General features: G+C 38.0%; 2 protein-coding genes across 2 annotated transcripts in view; one reads left to right on the top strand and one right to left on the bottom strand.

Annotated features, from left to right (window-relative positions):
- Positions 1-2,430: 2,430 nt before the first annotated feature.
- On the bottom strand, positions 2,431-13,510 carry LOC133526786 (BTB/POZ domain-containing protein 2-like). The gene is made up of 4 exons (XM_061863537.1): positions 12,387-13,510; positions 11,113-11,566; positions 10,280-10,426; positions 2,431-9,600 (listed from the first exon to the last, which is right to left on the bottom strand). Exons 1-4 carry the CDS (start codon positions 13,148-13,150, stop codon positions 9,442-9,444), a joined length of 1,524 nt encoding a protein of 507 aa, XP_061719521.1. The 5' UTR covers positions 13,151-13,510; the 3' UTR covers positions 2,431-9,441.
- Positions 13,511-20,544: 7,034 nt separating this feature from the next.
- LOC133527030 (ras-specific guanine nucleotide-releasing factor 1-like) overlaps positions 20,545-21,966 on the top strand; it is a 105,374-nt gene continuing 103,952 nt past the window's right edge. Inside the window, exon 1 of the mRNA XM_061863917.1 lies at positions 20,545-21,148. The gene's annotated coding sequence lies outside the window, so the exon portion shown is untranslated. The remainder of the gene's footprint in view (positions 21,149-21,966) is intronic.

The following is a 21,966-nucleotide window of genomic DNA, read 5'->3' on the forward strand; positions in this document are numbered from 1 at the left end:
TTTTCAGTGAATTGCCATTGTCAAATGTAGGGTATTTCTGCATAATAAAGTTTCAAATATGTATAACAAGTTCGACTTATAAACTGAATAGTTTAAATTCGTTAGTTTAAAGTCCAACATCCGAAATGGTATAATTAATATAATACTTTTTCCCAAGAAACAATAACTCAGTCGCCATCAGATAAATCGGAGCGGCCGAGATGCTCAAAAATATCTGTACACGCACTTTAACGTCTTGACAATAGACGCATGTTCATAGTTCATATATTTGTGACCACTTTAGCAGCTCCGATATATGTAATGGGCACTAACCCTTATTGTTTTAAGTATATATAAAACATTACTTATCTGAGATAAATTAGCGGGTACCTAATATTAATAACTGTGATACTAAAACCTTAAGAAATGTTTGTTAGCATAGTTATGGACATTAATAATAAGATATTGATTTTTGGCGTCGTAGGTGGACGGAGTTGGCAGATAAACCTAAAAAATGTTATGTTACGTAAAAAGAATTATTAGACAAAAATATTTTACTTTGATATTTACCTGCTGTAGGTATTGTAATAATGTGATTTATATCTAGATGTTACATAATAACTCATTCTTCTTTGTTCCTTAAAATATACCTTTTTGTGGTAAGAACTATTTTTTTACAATATTTGTATACGACGCGACGGAGAGGTTGGTTGTTCATGGCAGAGTCAATGGCACAAGACCCAGAATCTGTGCGTGCGGCAGGCAATAAATAGAGAAGCATGGCGGGAAACAGCGAAAAAGGCTGTACAACGACTGCAATGACCACGACTACTGACTACTCTGACAAGAGTATACGACTAAGAAGAAGAATAAGAATCTTAAATCTGACGTTTCAGCTGTGCTGCACCAGATGTGGTCACGGATGATCTACGTCCCGGCAAAATGTCAACTTAGCTACTTACCTATATAAAGTAACAATAGGTAGTTAACGAACAACTTTAATTTGACATAGAAGCCAATTCCACGTACACTTTGACGTTAAAATGATGTGAACTGGGTACGGTCAACAGGTCGAGAGACAGGATGAGGCTATCGCCGTGTCCCTCCACATTTCCAAGGCCTTTGACAGAGTCTGGCACGATAACCTAATAAGCAAGCTATTCGCGTATGGGATCTCGTCTGGCCTGCGCTCCTGGATCACTGACATATTGAGGGACCGATATATTCGAGTTGTCCTAAATGGATGCTGGTCTGATTTTTGGCTATTAATGCCGGGGTACCTCTGGGCTGAGTCCTGGACTCGATAGAGCGCTTGGCTCATAGACTCTTTGGCGATGACCCATCTATCAAGTCAAAGTTACAGAGCCTTGAGCATGGCCGGCGAGCTGCTAGCCTATCGGTGTTCTATCGGATATATTCCGAGGAGTGCGCACAGGAACTGCACAACCTGATCCCAGCTTCCCCTTTCCATCATCGGACATGCAGGCGCGGGGAGCGAATGCACCCGTTCCTAGTAAACGTTCCAATGTTCGCACGAAACGATTTTTCTCTTTTTTGATACAGACGGCAAAATAATGGAATGCGCTCCCGCCATCTGTATTCCCTGATAAATATGGCCTATCTTTAAAGCACGAGTGAATAGGCTACTACTGAACCGGTGAGCTTCATCTTAGGCCCTATCTTCACTTTCCATCAGGTGTGACTAGGGCCAGTCGCCAATCAGTTATTTTTTTACAAAATGTAAGTTTTATATAAATATTATAGGACATTCTTACACAAATTGACTAAGTCCCACAGTAAGCTCAAGAAGGCTTGTGTTGTGGGTACTCAGACAACGAAATATATAATGTACAAATACTTAAATACATAAGTAAATTAAGTTTGAATTCGAATTGACCTCACAGGCCCAGCCTGCTATGTATAGGTATATTGTATATGAAAGGGAAGATTTTTGAAACCCTCGTTTATAAAGACCTATATTACATTAATGTGTATTTTCCTTTAGTGTGTAAATATAATATTGTTGTTATTAACATATCAGTGTTAATTAAATGTTTTTATGACAATAATATTTGGTGTTTGTTTTACCCGATTCGAATCATAATTAATATAAGTTTCATTTAAATACAATTTTAGGTATTTACTTGTAATTTCTGTCTGTGGGACTTTTTATTATCTGTCCAACAGAGATAGGTTTAAATGTTTATTTTCCTAGGTTTCGTAGCGAAAATATTAGTTAGAAAAAGAAACAGAGATATCAAGTTATAGCCGTTAATGTCCCATAACAAATCCAGAACAAATTTATAACCCGTTAATGGGCGGCACCCTGGGTTATATTTTTTATGATCTGTTTATATGCATTTGTATTTTACTTTTATATTCATGTTATGAACAAACTAACGTAAGAAGAAAAATAAATAAAGAGGTATATAATATAATAAAACGATACAGTCAATTGATGTTTTTTTATTCAAGAAAATAAATACTGGCTATAACATAATTTATCATCTAAATCTAAGTATTTTTTAAATTAAATATTGGTTATTAGTTGTTCTTTTAAATAGTTCATTAATTTACATTATTTTTTGTGACACTGTTTAAAAGCGATACAATTATACACCGTGTTTTTTTTATTTCCGTTAATTTCAAGGGTGCATCGCGAGCTTAAATTAAGTAACTTTCTCAAAGACACCGGTATTCTAATTAATTCCATTTCGGAGATAATACATATTTAACTTTTTTTTCTTATAAGGCCCTTACGAGCGTGTACACTTGGCTTAGGGCCTCTTTACATATTGATTAGTGTTTAGTATGAGTTAATACATTTGCTACTAAACATAAATACTATCTCGGACGATTGATGTTCAAAATGACATTGAAATGTCACAGTTTTCAATTGTTTGGTTAAGTTCAACGTAATGCCCGTGTTACAACAACGCTATATGCAACATTTAATTACCTACTTATTACAAAAATAAAAATAATTAAAAAATTAAAATGTTCTTTTTTTGAAAATTAACTATGCCATTAGTTTCCTTAAACGTACTTACCGATACCCCGAAGTTAACGGAATTTAATAAAAACACGGTGTATAATACACATTTATCATTTCTTATTAGTGGTACCAAAAAAGCTATACATTTTTTATTTAATATTTTAGGAATAATGAAAGTGATGTCCCAAGCACCTCTGAACTTTATTTTCTACTGCTTAACTCAGTCGGTTAGTGAGAGGTTACATATGGTTTACTATGAGCTTTTCGACCATTGACATATAATATATCTAAGGACGGGCCTTACGGGCACTAATAATGGTGCTAGTTCACTGGTGTCACTCATGAATTCGAGCCAATCGTGCAACTAAGGCGTTAGACTGCACGATTGGCTCGAATTCGTGTGCGTGACACCGCTGTACTGGAGGCCTACCGCGAAAATCGAAGTTCGTCAATTGCGGGCATTTTTCTCTGTCACTCTAATTACGTCTTAGTGAGAGTAAAAGAGAAAGATCCCCGCAATTTGTGAATTTCGGTTTTCGCGGTAGGCACCCTGGCCCCATTCTTATTGCCCGTCCTTAGATATATGTCAATGTTTTCAACGAATGTTTGGCTGTATGCCTGACTTGTATGGTTTTTGTAAGAAAAAAGAATAGTGACTAAAATACACTTTTCGCCAAACTAAGTAACCATCCACAACCTCTCCACAAACGGCGGAATAAAGTGGACAACTTTCTTTACCGATGGTTTCTAAATATTAGACCCATGCTTCCGCATTTTTTGACCGTTCAGTGGTCACCAGATATATCGGTGCGGCCAAGGTACTCATAAATATCTGAAAATGCACTTTAACGTCGCGATATTTGATATTTAACACATCAGTGAAAGTATAAGGATCAACGTCAAATGGCGTTCTAAAAGTTTTAATAATGTGTCGAGAGATGGCAGTAAATTTACTGTGGCTACAACATTTTCTTTGATAATCCACTTCTATTTCAAATTCTCTTTGCCGCTATCCATCAGGCCGTAAGCTTGTTCCCTAACGCTAATATTTCCTCTTAACACATCCACCGCTGAGCTACGGTCGTAGCCGGTAACATGGGTTTCCCGGTATGTAGCGGAAATGATTCGGGTCGTGATTAGCCCTGAATGGGTTGGGCCACCCCACCCTAGCGTCTTTTGAGCGTCAGCGTCTAGTCATCGCTATGGAAAATGGCGTCGCTGCGCAGTTGCGCCCACGTTGCGTCGAGCAGCAGCCATAGAGTTGACTAGACGCCGACGCTCGGGAGACGCTAGTGTGGGGTGGCCCTAACAATGTGATATGTTTAATGTCATGTAATCACGAACAAAGGAACTATAGTTTTTAGTTAGGTGGGTTATTAGATCCTTCAGTCAATGGTTTTAGGTAATTCTATAAATTAAAGGTATGATGATTGTGTCGCTTCCAAGTAAGAAGTCCCACTTTGTCGCTTGCCGTAGGGTCGCTTTGACAGATTATTCGTATATAGATACAAGCAAATCTCGTCCTTATGGTGAGCGATAAAGTAACCTTTGGAAAGACTTCGACACATATGATTATGAAATTCTTCGAGAGCATTTCTTATAAAAGAACTTAATGTTATGTATGTTTTTACCGCATCATTTATGTTATTTCTACTCAGTTTATTTGGAAAAATGTCACTAAGGCTGCCTGTCCACTGAAGCGGAGCGATGTGCGGAATCAACCAATAGCATTGGTTGTAATCCAGCGAAGATTATGTATATATGTATGTATATACTTTATTGTAAATAAAAACACGAAAAACACAGTTACAGAGTAAATTAAATATAACAAAGGCGAACTTATCCCTGTATGGGTTCTCTTCCAGTTAACCTTTGAGGAAATGAGTAGAAGCAACGATGAATGAATGACAGACATAAAAAAAAGTGTACAATCACTGAAATAAATGAAATATAAGTTTAAGTTTAATACATATTGATACAAATATACATAGATAGAAAAATAACCATAAAATAAATACAAATAATGCATACAAATAAAAATACATAAATATTCAATATATAATATAAATAGATATGATTTCGTACCAGAAAAGTAAAGGAAATTTACAAAAGTAGAAGTACTCAAGGGAACTTGTTATTATTTCTCACATCTCCGCTCCGCTCCGCCTCACTGGAGAGGTAGGCAGCCTTAAGTACGATTCTCATTGAACGGGCGGAGTCGGGCCGCGTCGGAGCGTATTTCATATTAGTAGGGCCGCAAGCCGGTCGGCTGCTCGCGGACGCGGACGGAATCAACCAATAGCATTGGTTGTAATCCAGCGAAGATTATGTATATATGTATGTATATACTTTATTGTAAATAAAAACACGAAAAACACAGTTACAGAGTAAATTAAATATAACAAAGGCGAACTTATCCCTGTATGGGTTCTCTTCCAGTTAACCTTTGAGGAAATGAGTAGAAGTAACGATGAATGAATGACAGACATAAAAAAAAGTGTACAATCACTGAAATAAATGAAATATAAGTTTAAGTTTAATACATATTGATACAAATATACATAGATAGAAAAATAACCATAAAATAAATACAAATAATGCATACAAATAAAAATACATAAATATTCAATATATAATATAAATAGATATGATTTCGTACCAGAAAAGTAAAGGAAATTTACAAAAGTAGAAGTACTCAAGGGAACTTGTTATTATTTCTCACATCTCCGCTCCGCTCCGCCTCACTGGAGAGGTAGGCAGCCTTAAGTACGATTCTCATTGAACGGGCGGAGTCGGGCCGCGTCGGAGCGTATTTCATATTAGTAGGGCCGCAAGCCGGTCGGCTGCTCGCGGACGCGGACGGCTCCGGACGGACTCCATCGCGTCTGCCATACATGATGTATAGGCACATTGAAAATGCGCTCCGACGCGGATCGATTCCGCCCGTTTGGTGACAAACATACTCGGTAATCTATACATTTTCTAAACTTTTATATATGCTACCGCCATACAAAGTTGTAATATAGGTACTTCAATGGAAAAAAGTAGGTAGCACGAAAGAAAAAAACTTCGGGTAATTTTTTATGGTCTATTTCTTCTTTTTATTCGTTTCAAAAAAGATGGTGGTTCTGAGTAGAAATGGCGTATCACTTACAAAAAATATAGCAATGAAAAAAAAAATTGTAATTTATCAAGAAAAACTCGTGAATAATTAGAAATAACTATGTACAAAAACATATATTTTTATCAGGAGTTCTAGATCTTAAAACTTATATCATTTACTCCTTGTATCGGTATCAAAATCAATATTATTTTCTACGTTATTAAATCCATTGCACATTTACCTTATATCACGTATATAGCCCCAACACGCTAGAATAAGACCGAATGCCTAGAGTGAGAAACATATAATAACCGATCTATACCTAGAATTTACAATATACTAGCAGATAACCAAAAAGTAGGCACATATAGGAAGGGCCGCTAAGACAAAACTACGACTTCATGCCAAACCGATTTCACACACATACTCACTTATCGGGTTTTAGCCATTCACCGCTTAGAATTGTGAATGTGTGCGTGTCACTTAATACGAAGCAGGGTCCGTACATGTCATGCCGTTGACGGAAAAATGACGTCACGCTACATAGAGTATGATTCCAATTAATCTTTCGTAATAATTAATCATTTTTAGATACCTTACTGATATACTTGACAATCAGTACAGAACGTAATGCTGACTTTCATCTTATTTTGTCACTCAACAAGTATTTTAGTAAATAATACATATTTTTGATTTTTAACAGCGTATTTTTCGTAACAAGTATTTATTTTTCCACGCGTTAATAGATTAGTTAACTTGCAGTGTTATAAAAAAACAGCCTGCATGGTAAATTACGTCATTTTTGCGTCAACGGCATGAAATTTACTGGCCCTGATTCGAAGAAATCAAGGTTATGTAGGCACAGTTTTGTCTTAGTGACCCTATCTATGCCTAGTATGCACTCTGTTAACGATATTTTAGGAATCAATAATTTTTCTGTTATCATTAATTCTATGGATTCCCTCGCTATTGACAGCAAAACCTTGTTTTTATATCACAGAGCTGGCTGGCTCTGAGCTGTACACTCCATGACATCACAATTAAAAAAAAAATTAAAAAATTACAAAACCGAATCTACCATACAAATCCAACTTGCTCACAGAATTTATCTTTTTTTTATACCACGACGGTGGCAAGCAAGCATACGGCCCGCCTGATGGTAAGCAGTCACCGCAGCCTATGGACGCCTGCAACTCCAGAGGTGTTACATGCGCGTTGCCGACCCTTTAAAAACCTGTACACTCCTTTTTTGAAGAACCCCATACTGTAGACCCTCGGAAAAACCTCGGAAGGGAGCTCATTCCTCAGCCGGAGCGTCCGCGGGAGGTAATTCCTCTTGAACCGCACAGTACGCGACCATTTCGAACCATCTACCATCCAGAATCGGTTGAGAAATGCGACTTCGCCAAGTGTGCCAAGAATATGCGGTACAACATGGTTTAAAGTATAATGAAAAGAAAAGCGAGTTTATGGTAATTAAAGGTAGAAATAAGGGTCCGGCGAATGTGCCTCCTATTATGTTAAATGGAACTGCTTTAAACCGTGTTACCCATTTCAAATACCTAGGTCACGTAGAGACAGAGGATTTAAAAGATGACATGGACATGGAGAGGGAGAGGAGGGCATTATCCGTCCGTGGCGGTATGTTGGCGCACAGGTTCGCTAAGTGTAGCATGGAGGTCAAAATTACTTTATTCCGTGCGTATTGCCAATGTTTTTATACTAGTGGCCTGTGGGCTAATTTTAAGCAGAAATCCTTTGACTCTCTAAGGGTCCAGTATAACAACGTTTTCAGGGCCCTGTTGAGGCTTCCGCGATACTGTAGTGCTTCTGGCATGTTTGCGGACGCACATGTAGATGATTTTTATGCAATTATGCGAAAAAAGAATGCATCAGTGGTACACCGTATACGCGGGAGCACCAACGGGATCCTGAAAATGATAGCCGAGCGGTTAGATTCCGGTATTTTGGGACGATTTATCGAATTGCATGTTCACAAACGTGCAGTTCGGTAAATCGGCCAAGATAACCAGCAATCTAAAGTTACCTAATTTAATTTCTGTAATTTATTGTGCGGAAGGTAACATAACATAGGTTGTAAGTTGATACTAACAAATATGGACTATATTAATTGTCTGAGAATAAATAATTTTTATTTTATTTTTTTTATTTTACTTATTTAATGCGAAAGCTGAAACGGAGACGCAAAAATTACAGTTCACTAAGCCCCACAGTAAGCTCAAGAAGGCTCGAGTGACTCAGGAACAAATATTTCTGTTCATCACCAAATATATAATACCACACCGAAACCACCAAATATTTGTTCGTTATCAGGAACTCGGGACCATCGGCTTCACAGGCAGGGCTTATAACGCGTTTATTTTCATTATTTTGGTCTTCTTTGACCATAGCTAATGCAACCTGGCTGAAATGTCACCCGTTATTGACATTAATATGTATACAAAAAGCGGGTTTAAAATGTTCAGCTGGGTAGACTGGGGCAACGAACTGTTGTGGTAGCATCTGTGATACAAAAAAAAATGGTTCGTATGGACTGGCTGAAATGTACATACACGGTGTTTCACGTGGAACCCGAAAATTTTTAATAGTGTATTCCTGTTCATATTTAAAATTTATAAAGACTAAAATGTCCTTTAAACTTTTATGGTATTCGCCTAGTTTCAGAGTTAATGCCACTAAAAATTAAAATAAATTATTGTTACTTAGCGTTCGTTTTTGTTAGCCATAGAAAGAAGGTAAGCGATCTTGACGTCTTTTTTTTATTAAAAATCACTTTTGAATTATAAGTCACAGAAAATACGCTACAATTATAAATCATATACGATATTTGTGACAAATATCACTTAGCAAAAATTAGGTTTTACAAAAAAAAATCATTTTAAGTGACAGCTACTAATAACATTTATTTTTTATGTACAAATATATATTAAAAAAAAATCAATAAGCGTAATTGGCCTAAACTCATATAACATTTTTTCTTTCTTTGCAAAAACTAGGTTTTACAAAAAAGAAATCATTTTAAGTGACAGGTTTACTAATAATATTTGATTTTTATGCACATAACTTTAAAAAAACTAAAAATATCAAACACAATAATTTTTTTTTGGGGAAATTCACCTAAACTCATATAACATTTTTTCCTTCTTTGCAAAAACTAGGTTTTACAAAATAAATGATTTCAACTGACAGGTTTACTAGATTTGATTTTTATGTACATAACATTAGAAAAAAACGAAAAAATGAAACAAAAAATTTTTTTTTTCGGGAATATCACCTAAACTCATATAACATGTTTTCCTTGTTTTTTCGTGTTCCTCGTGATACACCGTGTATATTGACTCCCTTATATATAGAAGATGATGGCGGGTATCTGTCCGTCCTCGACCGAGGTGCCGTTGTTGTTGCCGGCCGCGTACGAGAACTGGAACACCACCTTCTCCCCGTTGTTGCAGTCCACCGTCACGCGGCGGAGACCCTTGGTGCCGTAGTACGAATCTGTGCCCTGGAAATGAGGAAATTTATTGAGGATGTAGCTAAATAATGATAGATCACGTTTTTTTCTCGTTCGTTCTCGGTTTCGTTAAACATAAATCTTCACTTGGCTTTTCAAAATAGCCAGTGTAAACAAGATTTACTGTATACAATACTATTTACCTTCAAATTAGGTCGAATGAAAAAATTAAATAAAAATACACGTGAGGTTATGTGGAGGAGGGGGGGTTAGCCAAGAACCTGACCAAATATCACCAAGGGGGGTCAAAAAAGTAGCCCAAAAAACTTCGCGTGATTTGTGCACAAGCCCAAAGGCCCGGGACCGATTTTATTTCGGTTTTCCTCCAAACTTTTCTAAGAACGCGATCGTTTTAAGAACTTTATTGTAACTTAATAGTACATTACGATACAAGTGCGAAAAATAGGAAATTCGAAACGAGTGGCGATAAATTAAAACACGACCGAAGGGAGTGTTTTAAATCGACACGAGTTAAAATAACAATATATTATAAAAACTATGCATATGCGCGGAGGAGGACTAGCGTGAAGCATACGTTTGAAAACAAACTTGCTTGGGGCTTGTCTCATTGTCAGGGGAAGTGCATTCCAGAGATGTATAGCTTGAAGAGTAAAGGAAGACAAGATATAACCACTATGGTGAGGAAGTACTGCAAGTTTGGCGCTATTACCTTGAGTTTGGCGCTAGCGATGTAGGAAGTGTTCGGCAGTATCTCGACAGGTTCCTTGAACATGGCGCGGAAAGTGTCGTCGGTGCCGTCACAGCAGAACGTCGTTGTATTGGACCCGCATACTTTCTTTGTTGCTAGGTGGATTATCTGAAAGATACAAAAAAACTTTTTTTTTTGGTGGATAGGCAGGCGTTTGACCACGATCACACCTGATGGTAAGTGATGATACGGATACCTATCTACTCTAGCCTTGAAGAGACCTTGTACTCTTGTAGAGAGAGAGATTGTACTCATGCGGAAACACAGACTCGGGCAGGGCATTCCACTCCTTTTTTTTTCAGAAAGTGTGCCGTCTAGAGCTAGAAATAGGTCTTGGTAAAGTTGGATTGGCAAGAAAAGTGCCGACAACCCACCACGCAAAACAGGCGCAATTGTACAGTCACGTCTGAAAATATCGGTACGAAAAATGTGCCAGAAATATGTATACACAACTTTTTTTAAATATTTCTTCTCTTCTTTAGCCCTTCTCTACCCTTCGGGTGTAGGCCGCCTTCATTTTGACACTCGTCACGGTTCTGTGCGAAATTTAAGAATAAATTATACAAGCATTTTTTTTGTATGATATAGGAGACAAACGAGCAGAAAATTGCCTGGTGGTAAGCGATTACTATCGCCCATAGACCCGTAGGGGTTGTAAGTGCGTTGCCGGCCTTTGACTGCAACATGGTTATTTAACACAAAATAGCAACTTCTGTACATTTAGAAATACATTGAAATTTAAATCCAATTAGTATAAATATCTTGAACACACTGAAAACAAGTGTTTAACCAACCTGCAGATGTACTTCATACTCCGTAGGCCCAAAATACGATCCATACAATCCAAATCCGACTACAAATATTCTTTGGTCCACTGTAAACCTAATTCGATCAGTAGTCCCACTGTAACCCCATCGTGACTCCGTCTGTGGAAACCTGTTCACCGTTAACTCCTTCCCTGTCATACAACATCTCGGGGTGTCTAGGAATCCAACATTAGGTTTAGGGTTTACGGTAAAATAAAGAAACAGTTGAACAATTTCTCGGTCATCAAGTAAACCACTTTGGGCCGGACCCATTGCAAATTCTTCAACAGACATAAGAGGGAATCGGATTGCGTTGAAGGCTCGTCCAAGTGCTGTGCGTTGGTTGGTGGGTGTTACGGGGAGTTGTCTTCGAATGCACTCAGCTTCTGACCAGCGAAGTACCGCTGAGAATATTTTTGCTTCTCTGATGCGTAGGGTGTCTCTGGAATTACAAATGAGATTTAATATTGGTATTTGGAAAAGGATTCGTTTTACCGTAAGAAACTACTATTAGTTGAATCATCAATTGCATTGATTTCTAAAGATTTATTTTTCAATTAATTCATTAATGGTGTGCTTTTGACATATAACTTTAAATAAAATGATGAGTATATGTTGTCTAGTTATTATGACAGCAAAGTTGAAGGCACCAGACCTCAGGGCCCTCCTCCTACTAGATGGTGTTCTCAAATCACTGCACCTATGCAATTAAAACTCCATGAGGCCATGCGCTTGGCGAGGAATAGAAGCCTATGGAGGAATCTGGTCTTCAACAGAAGGACATGATGTCATGATCCTCAGGGACTGACTGTTGTCTACTTTTTTTAAACATTTATAAAAATTATATAGGCAAGTAGCAGTGTCCAGTACTATATAGTTCAAAGTTTGTAAAGTTGTATCACATCACTAAGTAACATCAGTCTAACTTATTGTTTAAAAGTCACTTGTCTAATCTGTTTTAAACACATTGACATTGATCGTAAATGGTTCAGTTCTAAGCCGTTTACATAAAGAATGAATACACTGATTAGGCGGGTCCACACACAGCAAGCATACGCGCGAGGCAATTTCCTCACACAAAATGGCCAGTGTAGTTAAGCCTCGGCCGAGACAGCGCGCGCGTTTTGCCTCGGCCGATGCGTATGCTCGCTCTGTGTGGACCCGCCTATTAACTTGTTAGTTATTTTTCCATAAATTTTTATTAAACCATATTGCATAACATAAGCATATCATTCTAGTCCAAAAATCTGAAAGACTTTTACCTCTCCAAAACAGCATTCAAAGTATCTTGATCAATATCAGTAAAACCTTCAGCATTTAAAGCATCAGCTGTATTCTTATCTATCATCTCCAAGCAAAGCGCAGCTAGTTGCGGCTCATCAAACAGCCTTGCTTGTGTCAATAACAGGAAAGCATTGTCCGTACCCAAATTGCTCTTAAGAAAATCTACACAATGCTCCTCTAAAGCGGCTACCGCATATTTTTTTGCAGTGTACAGAGTTGTCATAACACTCTCTGGACCAATTCGAACTTCATCAGAGTATAGGAACTTAAGTAAATGGAGAAACGCCGCTGGCTCTACATCAGGTAACTCTACTTCATCAGATTTGGTTGCTAGCACGCCATTGAACATCACATCGAAGACCGCACTGCCGACGGAAAGAACGAATTTGTGTGCGGGTATGACTTGCTGGTTCGCCTCCCTACCTACAATAAAACGGACGTCGCACAGTATTTCGTTGTTGAAGAGAAAGGACAGGCGTTCCTTGACAGTCGTTTTGGTCGCTTGCCAGTTGTGTAATCGGCCGCCGCTGCTGTTCGTAGGTTGAAGATTCTCGATTGCAGACGACGACGCGATCGGCTCGCAAGACGGCCCGCTTTCTTCGTCAGGCGCATTGCTCCCTTGCCTCGCCTGCTGATTAGAAGGCAGCATGTTCTGCGGCGGAACCTCTTCCCCGTGCCCTCCATCGTCCAGCCTCACGTTAAGCAATCTATTTACTACATCATTCTTAAATACAGGAGCCATTATAAACTTCACCCGTCGCACATATCAATCGAGAACACCGGGCGCGCGGGGAGAATTCGCAATTGGACCCTAAATTGACGTACTGACAGATTCTTACGTGAATATTGGAATAAATTGGTGTCAATTTGGGATTATAATGACCAAGGGTTTTGTTTATTTATGTATGAAATGTCTCGACAAATTTTAGTTTTGTGACACAAGTGACAGTCAGCGAAACGAAAAAAAAATATTGCCAGTACATAATTTCGAAAAACTACCATTAAACCCAATTAAAAATATAATTGCCCACGGAGCAAATTATGCATTAGGACCAATTACATCTACACTTCCCGATATCAGGCCCCAAATTAGTCCCAATGTCGGGCCTGATAATCGTTTTCCGGTTCACAGAATATCAGGACATCGTTAACAATATTTGAAATGTTAAAAAATGGTTTATATGCATATTATAAATATTATATGTGAAATTTTCAAATAAAAGCTACCACATTGTCGTTTGTCGAAAAGGTTGATATCCTTTTGGTTGAAAACGGCACAAATAGTAAGACAAAAATAAGTCTGCAGTGGTTTTGATGGAGCAGCCTGTGCAATTTTTATTTTAATCATCAAACTTCTATGAAATTATGACTTACAAATAACACTTGCACAGTACACAGCCACAGATTGGATCCCACATGGATCTCGGGGAGAGGAAGACCAAAACGGGTATGGCAGGGGCGGGACAACCTTATAAAGAATGTTTATTTAGTGACCTGCAATAATTTACGGGCGGAATATATAGGTCATACTGAGCAACATTTACTATCGGACCAACCCTGAACACGCGAAAAAAAATTTACTCTCCCATAGAAAATGTCAAGGTCAAACAGCCAAAAAGTATGAAACAGCCAATTTTTTTTTCGGGATTCTCTACCTTCCATATACAGAAGGTAGAGGCAAGGAACAGACACTCCTTAGGCAGAATTGTTACAAAAGTATCCAGCTGTCAGCTATAAATAATAGTTCCAAATCACGCCAGAGTAACACTAGAGTAGCTAAGAACCTAGGCGTTATTGACGGAGTGAAGTGCGCTGTCTGGTATTAGATTTTTTTCTCAAGTATTCTAGGTATTGTAGCGCCACCTATTTATGGTTTCTTGTCGGACACTTTTTGGTATATGGAGATTTTGTTCCTTGCCTTTAGGTACCTTCAAACAAAAAATTTAATATTCTGCCTATGGAGTGTGGAATTAAGAGGAGTGGCATCTCTTATGGTAGAACTGTTGCAAAAGTGTCCAGCTGTCAGCTATAAATAATAGTTCCAAATCTCTCCAGAGTAACGCTAGACTAGCTAAGAACCTAGGCGTTATTGACGGAGTGAAATGCGCTGTCTGTGATTAGATTTTTTTCTCAAGTATTATAGGTATTGTAGCGCCACCTATTTATGGTTTCTTGTCGGACACTTTTTGGTATATGGAGAATTTGTTCCTTGCCTCTACCTTCCGTATTTCAAACAAAAAATATTCTGACATTAAAATGACAATTCTCAAAGTACCTAACCTATACAGAGTGTTTATTTAGTTATCTCTGCAATAATTTACGGGGTGAATATATAGGTCAAAAAAATTAGGTCTTCCATAGAAAACTTCAAGGTCGTGTTTCACGATTTCGGGATTGGTCCCATAGTAAAAGTTACTCTATATATTATATCTATTATAGACAAGGAGGATAAATCTTTTGCAAATCCTAACATGAGATGAAAGACCACAAACGTGTTCATTTGAATTAGTATCGTCCACGCGATAGACCATAAATGGAAGCCCATGTACCTACTACATAATTACCTATTTAGTTATAGCAAGGTATGTTATCTACCTACCTCCCATATTCAGGTAGGATTTATTAGATGTGCGGCACGACACTCTACCTAAATGATACATGCCTTTATTAATACTACGTCGGTGGTAAACAGTCTCCCAGTCTCCGTAGCCTATATACGCCTGCAACTCCAGGGGGCCTACCGCGAAAACCGGAATTCGCCAATTGCGGGGATCTTTCTCTTTTACTCTCACTAAGACTTAATTAGAGTGACAGAGAAAAATTTCCGCAATTGACGAATTCGATTTTCGCGGTAGGCTCCCAGAGAAGTTACATGCGTGTTACCGACACTAACACTCCGCACCCTCGTTGAGCTCTGGCAACCTTACTCACCGGTAGGAACACAACACTATGAGTAGGGTCTAGTGTTATTTGGCTGCGGTTTTCTGTAAGGTGGAGGTACTTCCCCAGTTGGGCTCTGCTCTAGATCTGGAATAACATCCGCTGCGCTGTGCCCTACTACACAAAGCGTGATGTATACCTCTCTTTTGGACGTAGTTTAAGGACGTACCCGGATCGAAGGTTGAGTATTGAATATTAAGCCAGGGATACACTACACACCAGGGGGCCGTGAAAACCGAAATTGCGGGGATCTTTCTCTTTTAAACTCACTACGACGTAATTAGACTGATAGAGAAAAAACCCGCGTTATAGCCGTAGGGACAAATGGCGACATTGGGCGACTTAGTAGGTAGGTACATACTAGTATTTATTCTGTGCCAGAACCCAAACACAATTTTTATAAGTAGATCACTATCAGTCTATCGCAAGTAGGTATCGCAACAATATAAAAAAATCAATACCTACCTATTTGTTACACGTGTTAACGGATTAACGATTAACGTTAACTTTCGTTAAACGATTAACGTAGTTAACTTTTATGACTTACTGGTTCCATTAAGTACTTCTCCTTTTTTAATTTACTTTACTTTTCTGGTTCGAATTCATATCTATTTATATTATATATTGAATATTTATTTATTTTTATTTATGTTATATTTATTTCGCTCGCATGAGAGGAGGCCTGTGCCCAGCAGTGGGACGTATATAGGCTGAATTATTATTATTATTATATTTATATATGTATGCATTATTTTAAGGTTATATTTCTATTTATGTATATTTGTATCAATGTGTATTCAAAACTTGCATTTCTGCACTATTCTTGCACACTGATAGTTTCGACGCAATAGTTAGAAAGCGGTGTGCGTAATTACTAAACCGTCTTCGCAGTAGCCCAAACAGTATTCTAAGCGTGCTGGCGCAGCGCTGGGACTCGCCTTTGTTCGCGCGCTGGGTACGGCTGCACGCGCCGCCGCTCGCCGCACCGCGCCGCTTTTAATTAATGTTTATTATTATTTTTATTTGTTGTTATAGGTGTCACTAACATAGATTTATAAGTTTTGCTGTGCTATGTACTAACACTAATATGGATTGTATTATTCGAATTAAAAATATTGAATAAAAAAAAATATTGAATTTCATTAATTTTAGTGATTGTACACTTTTGTTTTTTTTTTAGACCGCGGGCCAGGAGCATATATCGTCAGTCATCGCCTCCCGGCTGATACTTTGTCAGATGATAGTTTAAATGCTGTTTTAAACTAAAAAAACCGTCAGCCGGTTGTATCGCGGTGGAATGACCGTCAGCTGTAAAATGAACATGTAAAAAAATATGCGCCTTACCACTTTGTGTGCGGCAAAGTACCCTCAACACGTCTTTATGACGACCGGTCTGGCCTCGTGGGTAGTGACCTTGCATATGAAGCCGATGGTCCCAGGTTCAAATCCTGGTAAGGGCATTTATTCGTGTGATGAGCATGGATATTTGTTCCAGAATTATGGGTGTTTAAAAAAAAAAGTATGCGTAATGTGTAAATTACGTAATCCATTGATGGCTTTTCAGGCGTTTACGCCTGATGAAATGCTACATACAAAGTTTCATGATTTGTTACTGCTATCATAAAATGTATAGCGCTTATTTTTTACATGTTCATGCGACCAGTTGATGTTCTTACCAGCGCGATATAACCGGCTGACGATTTTTTTTATTAACAACATCATTTGACAAAGTATCAAATGGGAGGCGATGACATTTTTTTTTGTTTTTCATCTATTATCATACCTAGCCGTTAACCACTACACGAGTTTTCAGCCGGGAGGCGATTGGTCATGGAAATTGTTCCTGTCTCGCGATCTATTCGTCATTCATTCATCGTTACTTCTGTTCTACTCATTTCCTCGAAGGTTTACTGGAATACTACAGGGATAGGTTCGCCTTTGTTGTATTTAATTTACTCCGTAACTGTGTTTTTTTTCCGGCTTTTATTTCTCTCTACAATAAAGTATATACATACATACATACATACCTACGTATGTATATATACGTATGTATGTATGTATGTATACTTAGTCAACTTTTTTAGTAATGAATTAGCGATTCACGAAGTTAAGGCTAATCGGACTAGGAATTTACTCGAGTGGCGAGTATTTGTGACTTTGCATGCCTAAAGGGTCTATGGTGCTGACTTACTAACGTAGTACAGTCAGCATCAAAAGTAGCGGATCAAACAAGGTCTCAAAAGTATCTACCATTCTGTAATAACTTAACAAACAGTGATGGTTTTATATCTAGAACAATCAAGACTGTAAAAGAATGAAAATTTTAGAGATTTGGAAAAGTTATCCGGGATGTCAGATACTTTTGGCGCGTTGTTTCACCCGCTACTATTGATGTTGACTGTACGAACTAGTCTTAACAGTCACACATCGCCTTTTATCTCCGTCTCAGTGGAAAGGCAGCCTAACGAGCAGCTTTAACGAGATCACGCGTTGGCGACCGGTACTTTAAAATATTTAATTTAGTTTTAATAATATTTAATTTGCGCCTTTGTCTGACTTCTTGGGTTCATGGCATTGTAACTAATTTTATCTACGCATATATCAAAAACCCTCTATGATGCTTTCAAAATCCAGAAATAATGACCAGCATTAAGATAAACTAATTTGATATATAGGCATTTTGGGACAAAGTTGTTTTAAAATTAAATAAAAATAATAATAATAATTCAGCCTATATACGTCCCACTGCTGGGCACAGGCCTCCTCTCATGTGCGAGAGGGCTCGGGCTATAGTCCCCACGCTAGCCCAATGCGGATTGGGGACTTCACATGCAATGCACCTTTGAATTTCTTCGCAGATGTATGCAGGTTTCCTCACATATTTCGTACATAAGTTCCAAAAAACTCATTGGTACGAGCCAGGATTTGAACCCGCTACCTCCGGATTGAAAGTCGGACGTCATATCCATTCGGCCACCACCGCCATGTTTTTAAAATTAAGGACAAATAAAGACCATCGAATCTAAACCGTCGGCGTCGTGAGACATACTAATTTTAAAACGCGCGAAGCACAGCCGTCGTGAACGCTGCTTGCACTGTTTGTTACTGGTTTGTTAGTGCTTGAGAAAGGAGACCTAGGCTCTCCGAAACATGTCGCACGAGTGACTAAAACACGTGAGTGTAAACCGTGAAATTAGTTTTAATATTAAAGACTATGGCATTATTATATTCAGGTGCAAATGAAACCAAAGTAATATATGTAATGGATTTATCGACCGACTTTGTTAAAATTTAATGACCAAAAACAATTGCTCGAAATTAAAAGTATGCAACGTTAAATATGTATGGGGGGTGGGGCGGCGTGTAAATTAGAAATATGCTGCGTATCATGTTCGCTCGAATACCTACTGCCTCGCGCTAACGCCTGACCGGGCGCGGAGCTACGAAACGTAGACACACACTGCGCAGTTTTGCCTGTACAGTTCAACTGCACAGGCAAAGCTGTATAGGAAACTGCACAGTCGAATGCCACACACGCTCCGTTTTACCTGTGCAGTTTATAAAACTGTGTGTATGGACAGCTTAAGGCCAGTCCAGAGGACCTACCGCAAACATCAAAGTTCGCAAACAGCGGGCATCTTTCTCTTTTACTCCTATTAATTGGCGAATTTCGGTGTTCGCGGCAGACCCTCAGACGGGATCGGTCGATTTGATCAGAAAATAAATTGGTGTCAATCTCCAATTTAATCACCAATTTTTGATTTAAGGTAATATTTTAGCGCGCTAAAGCAAAAAAAGGTCCCAAACGTGAATACTAGCGTCACATTGATATTGATATTCTTGCGTTCGCACCTCCATTTTATCGTAATCTCTATCAGTTTGGCCAAAAAATGACTCCTCTGGACTGGACTTATAGGTTATAGGTGGGACACAAGGCTAGGCCAGACGGGATATTCAAATCTGGTGGAGTTTACAACAATGATGATGCCATGTGCTTTTGTATGTAAAGCACAAGCATGGAGTATGTTTTGTTTATGTACCAGTATAAACTCTGGTTGTATAGAATAAAGTTTTCTAGACAGATGTCACATTTTTTTTTTCTTTATTTAAGAGTATGGAAGCTAGAGGCAAGGAACAGAATCTCCATATACCAAAAAGTGTCCGACAAGAAACCATAAATAGGTGGCGCTACAATACCTAGAATACTTGGGAAAAAAATCTAATCATAGACAGCGCACTTCACTCCGTCAAGAACGCCTAGGTTCTTAGCTACTGTAACGCTACTCTAGAGAGATTTGGAACTATTATTTATAGCTGACAGCTGGACATTTTTGCAACAGTTCTGCCTAAGGAGATTCTGTTCCTTGTCTCTAGCTTCCATATTTAAGAGCTTGAGATGTCACATTTGTAAATAAGTAAGTCTCTCTCTCGTAATCGTTTGCCTGTGAGGATGCACAATATATTTGGAATCTTTAATATGGTATTTTATTGAGTAGCCCACAGATTTCCATCATTTCGACCGATTTGATCGGGAAAAAAATTGGTGTCAATCTGTTCCAGCGTCCACACGTACACAATTTATTCACCAATTTTAGATTTATGGTATGATTCGAGTGCTCGAAATATAAAAAAAACCTCTAAACGCGCATACTAGCGTCGAAAATTGGCACCCTTGCGTCCGCATCTTCATTTGATAGGTCAAATGAGACTGATTTGATCAGGCAAATTAATCAGATTGTACACACACGTAATAAGTTTAAACATAAGCCCGATTCTGACTTAAACATTTGTTACGGGTTTGAACTGGTTTTGACACGACAATGAAGATCGCTCGAGCAGATTGGTACATACACACGAAATGAACTAGTAGTAGTGCGTTACACGCCAATCACCAATATGATCGTGAAGGTCCCACCGAAACCAGTACATACAAAGCCATAATAAATTAGAATCTACCTCCCTGCTAATAAATGGTAAGACATGGGTAAGACCAAATATGTTACCTATTTACAAATCAGCTTCATGCAGAAGCATTAGTACCAAATCTTTATAGTAAGTATTTTCTATGACTTTGGGGACCTTATACATCTCCAAATTGCATATATAATTTTATGTATTTATTTTAAGATTATTATAATATAAATATTTACCTAAATATTAGTGTATTGTGGTATTTATTGCTATGTATTTTTTTCATGTTATTATAATATGTTTTTTTTTTATACCACGACGGTGGCAAACAAGCATACGGCCCTGTAAGTGTTTAATACACGTGTAAAAGAGCCTTAACGGCCTACTTGTAGATTTTTTTTTAATATTGAATTTAATATTATTCATTGAAATTGAGCAACTTCTGCCATCAACAGCTTAGTTTCCCCATCAAGTCTCCACCTCGATAATACCTATAGTTTATTATATTGCGTTATGGATTTATTGGTTTCTTCACTATATTCGTGGCTCCTAGTAAATTTTTCGTACGTCATCAAGGGCACGCACGCGCGGAACGGTCGATTAAGCTACAGGTGCCTGGCACCGGGCCCCAGTCGCACCGTGGCCGTCGACTAAACGCGATCCGCACCCAAACGCCTGCAACAATATCAATAGCTAAGAGGCGCTCGTGACTTGTTGCGCTGACATTATCAACAGGCGCTTGTAAATTTAACGGTTGTGTTTCATGTTGTCTATATTTAGTGTGTGTATAAGCTGTGATTCTTGACATGTTATTGTTGTTTCTCCGTGTGTTGATGTGAATGGATTGTAATTGACGAAAGCGGAATATGAATTCTGTTGTTAAATAAAAGTAAGTAAGAAAATTATCAATAAAACTCACAATACTTATCATTAATTTATTATTTTAGAGAACCTACCTTCAATTTATTTATAAGTTTTCAAATTTTCTCCTCATTGTCAGTTGATTTCATTTTTTTACATATTTATTACTTACGGATTAATTTTCTATCTTTTTTTTTTTACCTTCCTGTTGCTACTAGATACACAAGCTATACCTAGTAATCCGTTTCTATAAATTGTTCTGCAATTGAACAACGTGTATTATAAGGAATAAACAGTAGGACATGAGAAAATATGAAAAGAACTGCTTATACTCGTACTACTACGAAAGAATATATTATAGCAGTCAACTCTAATTCTTTCAATAACAATTTCTTTTAGTTTTAAACGCACCGCCTACAATCTTTTCTGCTTTGCTCTAATGTTGACTGGTAGAGAATGCCTCATGGCATTAAGTTCGCCTTTTGTACATTAAGTTTTTCTTTTGTGCAATAAAGTTTTAAATAAATAAACTCTATCCGAGAATATTGACAAAAGTCGGGGATAAAATTACTGATCGGTTCAATGTTTAAGCTTAGTTTACACCTGCGTTTTACATCGGTAATGAGGAAAATAATTAAAAGAATAATTTTATTTTAAGGTTCAGAGGTTTAGAGGTTTTAGAGCTCAACGAGGGTGCGGAGTGTTAGGGTCGACAACGCGCATGTAACTCCTCTGGAGCTGCAGGCGTACATAGGCTACGGAGACTGCTTACCATCAGGTAGGCCATATGCTTGTTTGCCACCGACGTAGAATATAAAAAAAAATTACCTCTGTGATACGCATCCC

This window comes from Cydia pomonella, chromosome 17, assembly GCF_033807575.1.
Source record: "Cydia pomonella isolate Wapato2018A chromosome 17, ilCydPomo1, whole genome shotgun sequence".
Taxonomy (NCBI): Eukaryota; Metazoa; Arthropoda; class Insecta; order Lepidoptera; family Tortricidae; genus Cydia; species Cydia pomonella.

Coding starts and splice junctions, on each gene's coding strand:
- LOC133526786 (XM_061863537.1), bottom strand. CDS start 13,150: ATGGCTCCTGTATTTAAGAATGATGTAGTAAATAGATTGCTTAACGTG. Junction 11,567..12,386: donor TTGAATGCTGTTTTGGAGAG/GTAAAAGTCTTT, acceptor TTGTAATTCCAG/AGACACCCTACGCATCAGAG. Junction 9,601..10,279: donor TCGCTAGCGCCAAACTCAAG/GTAATAGCGCCA, acceptor CCTCATTTCCAG/GGCACAGATTCGTACTACGG.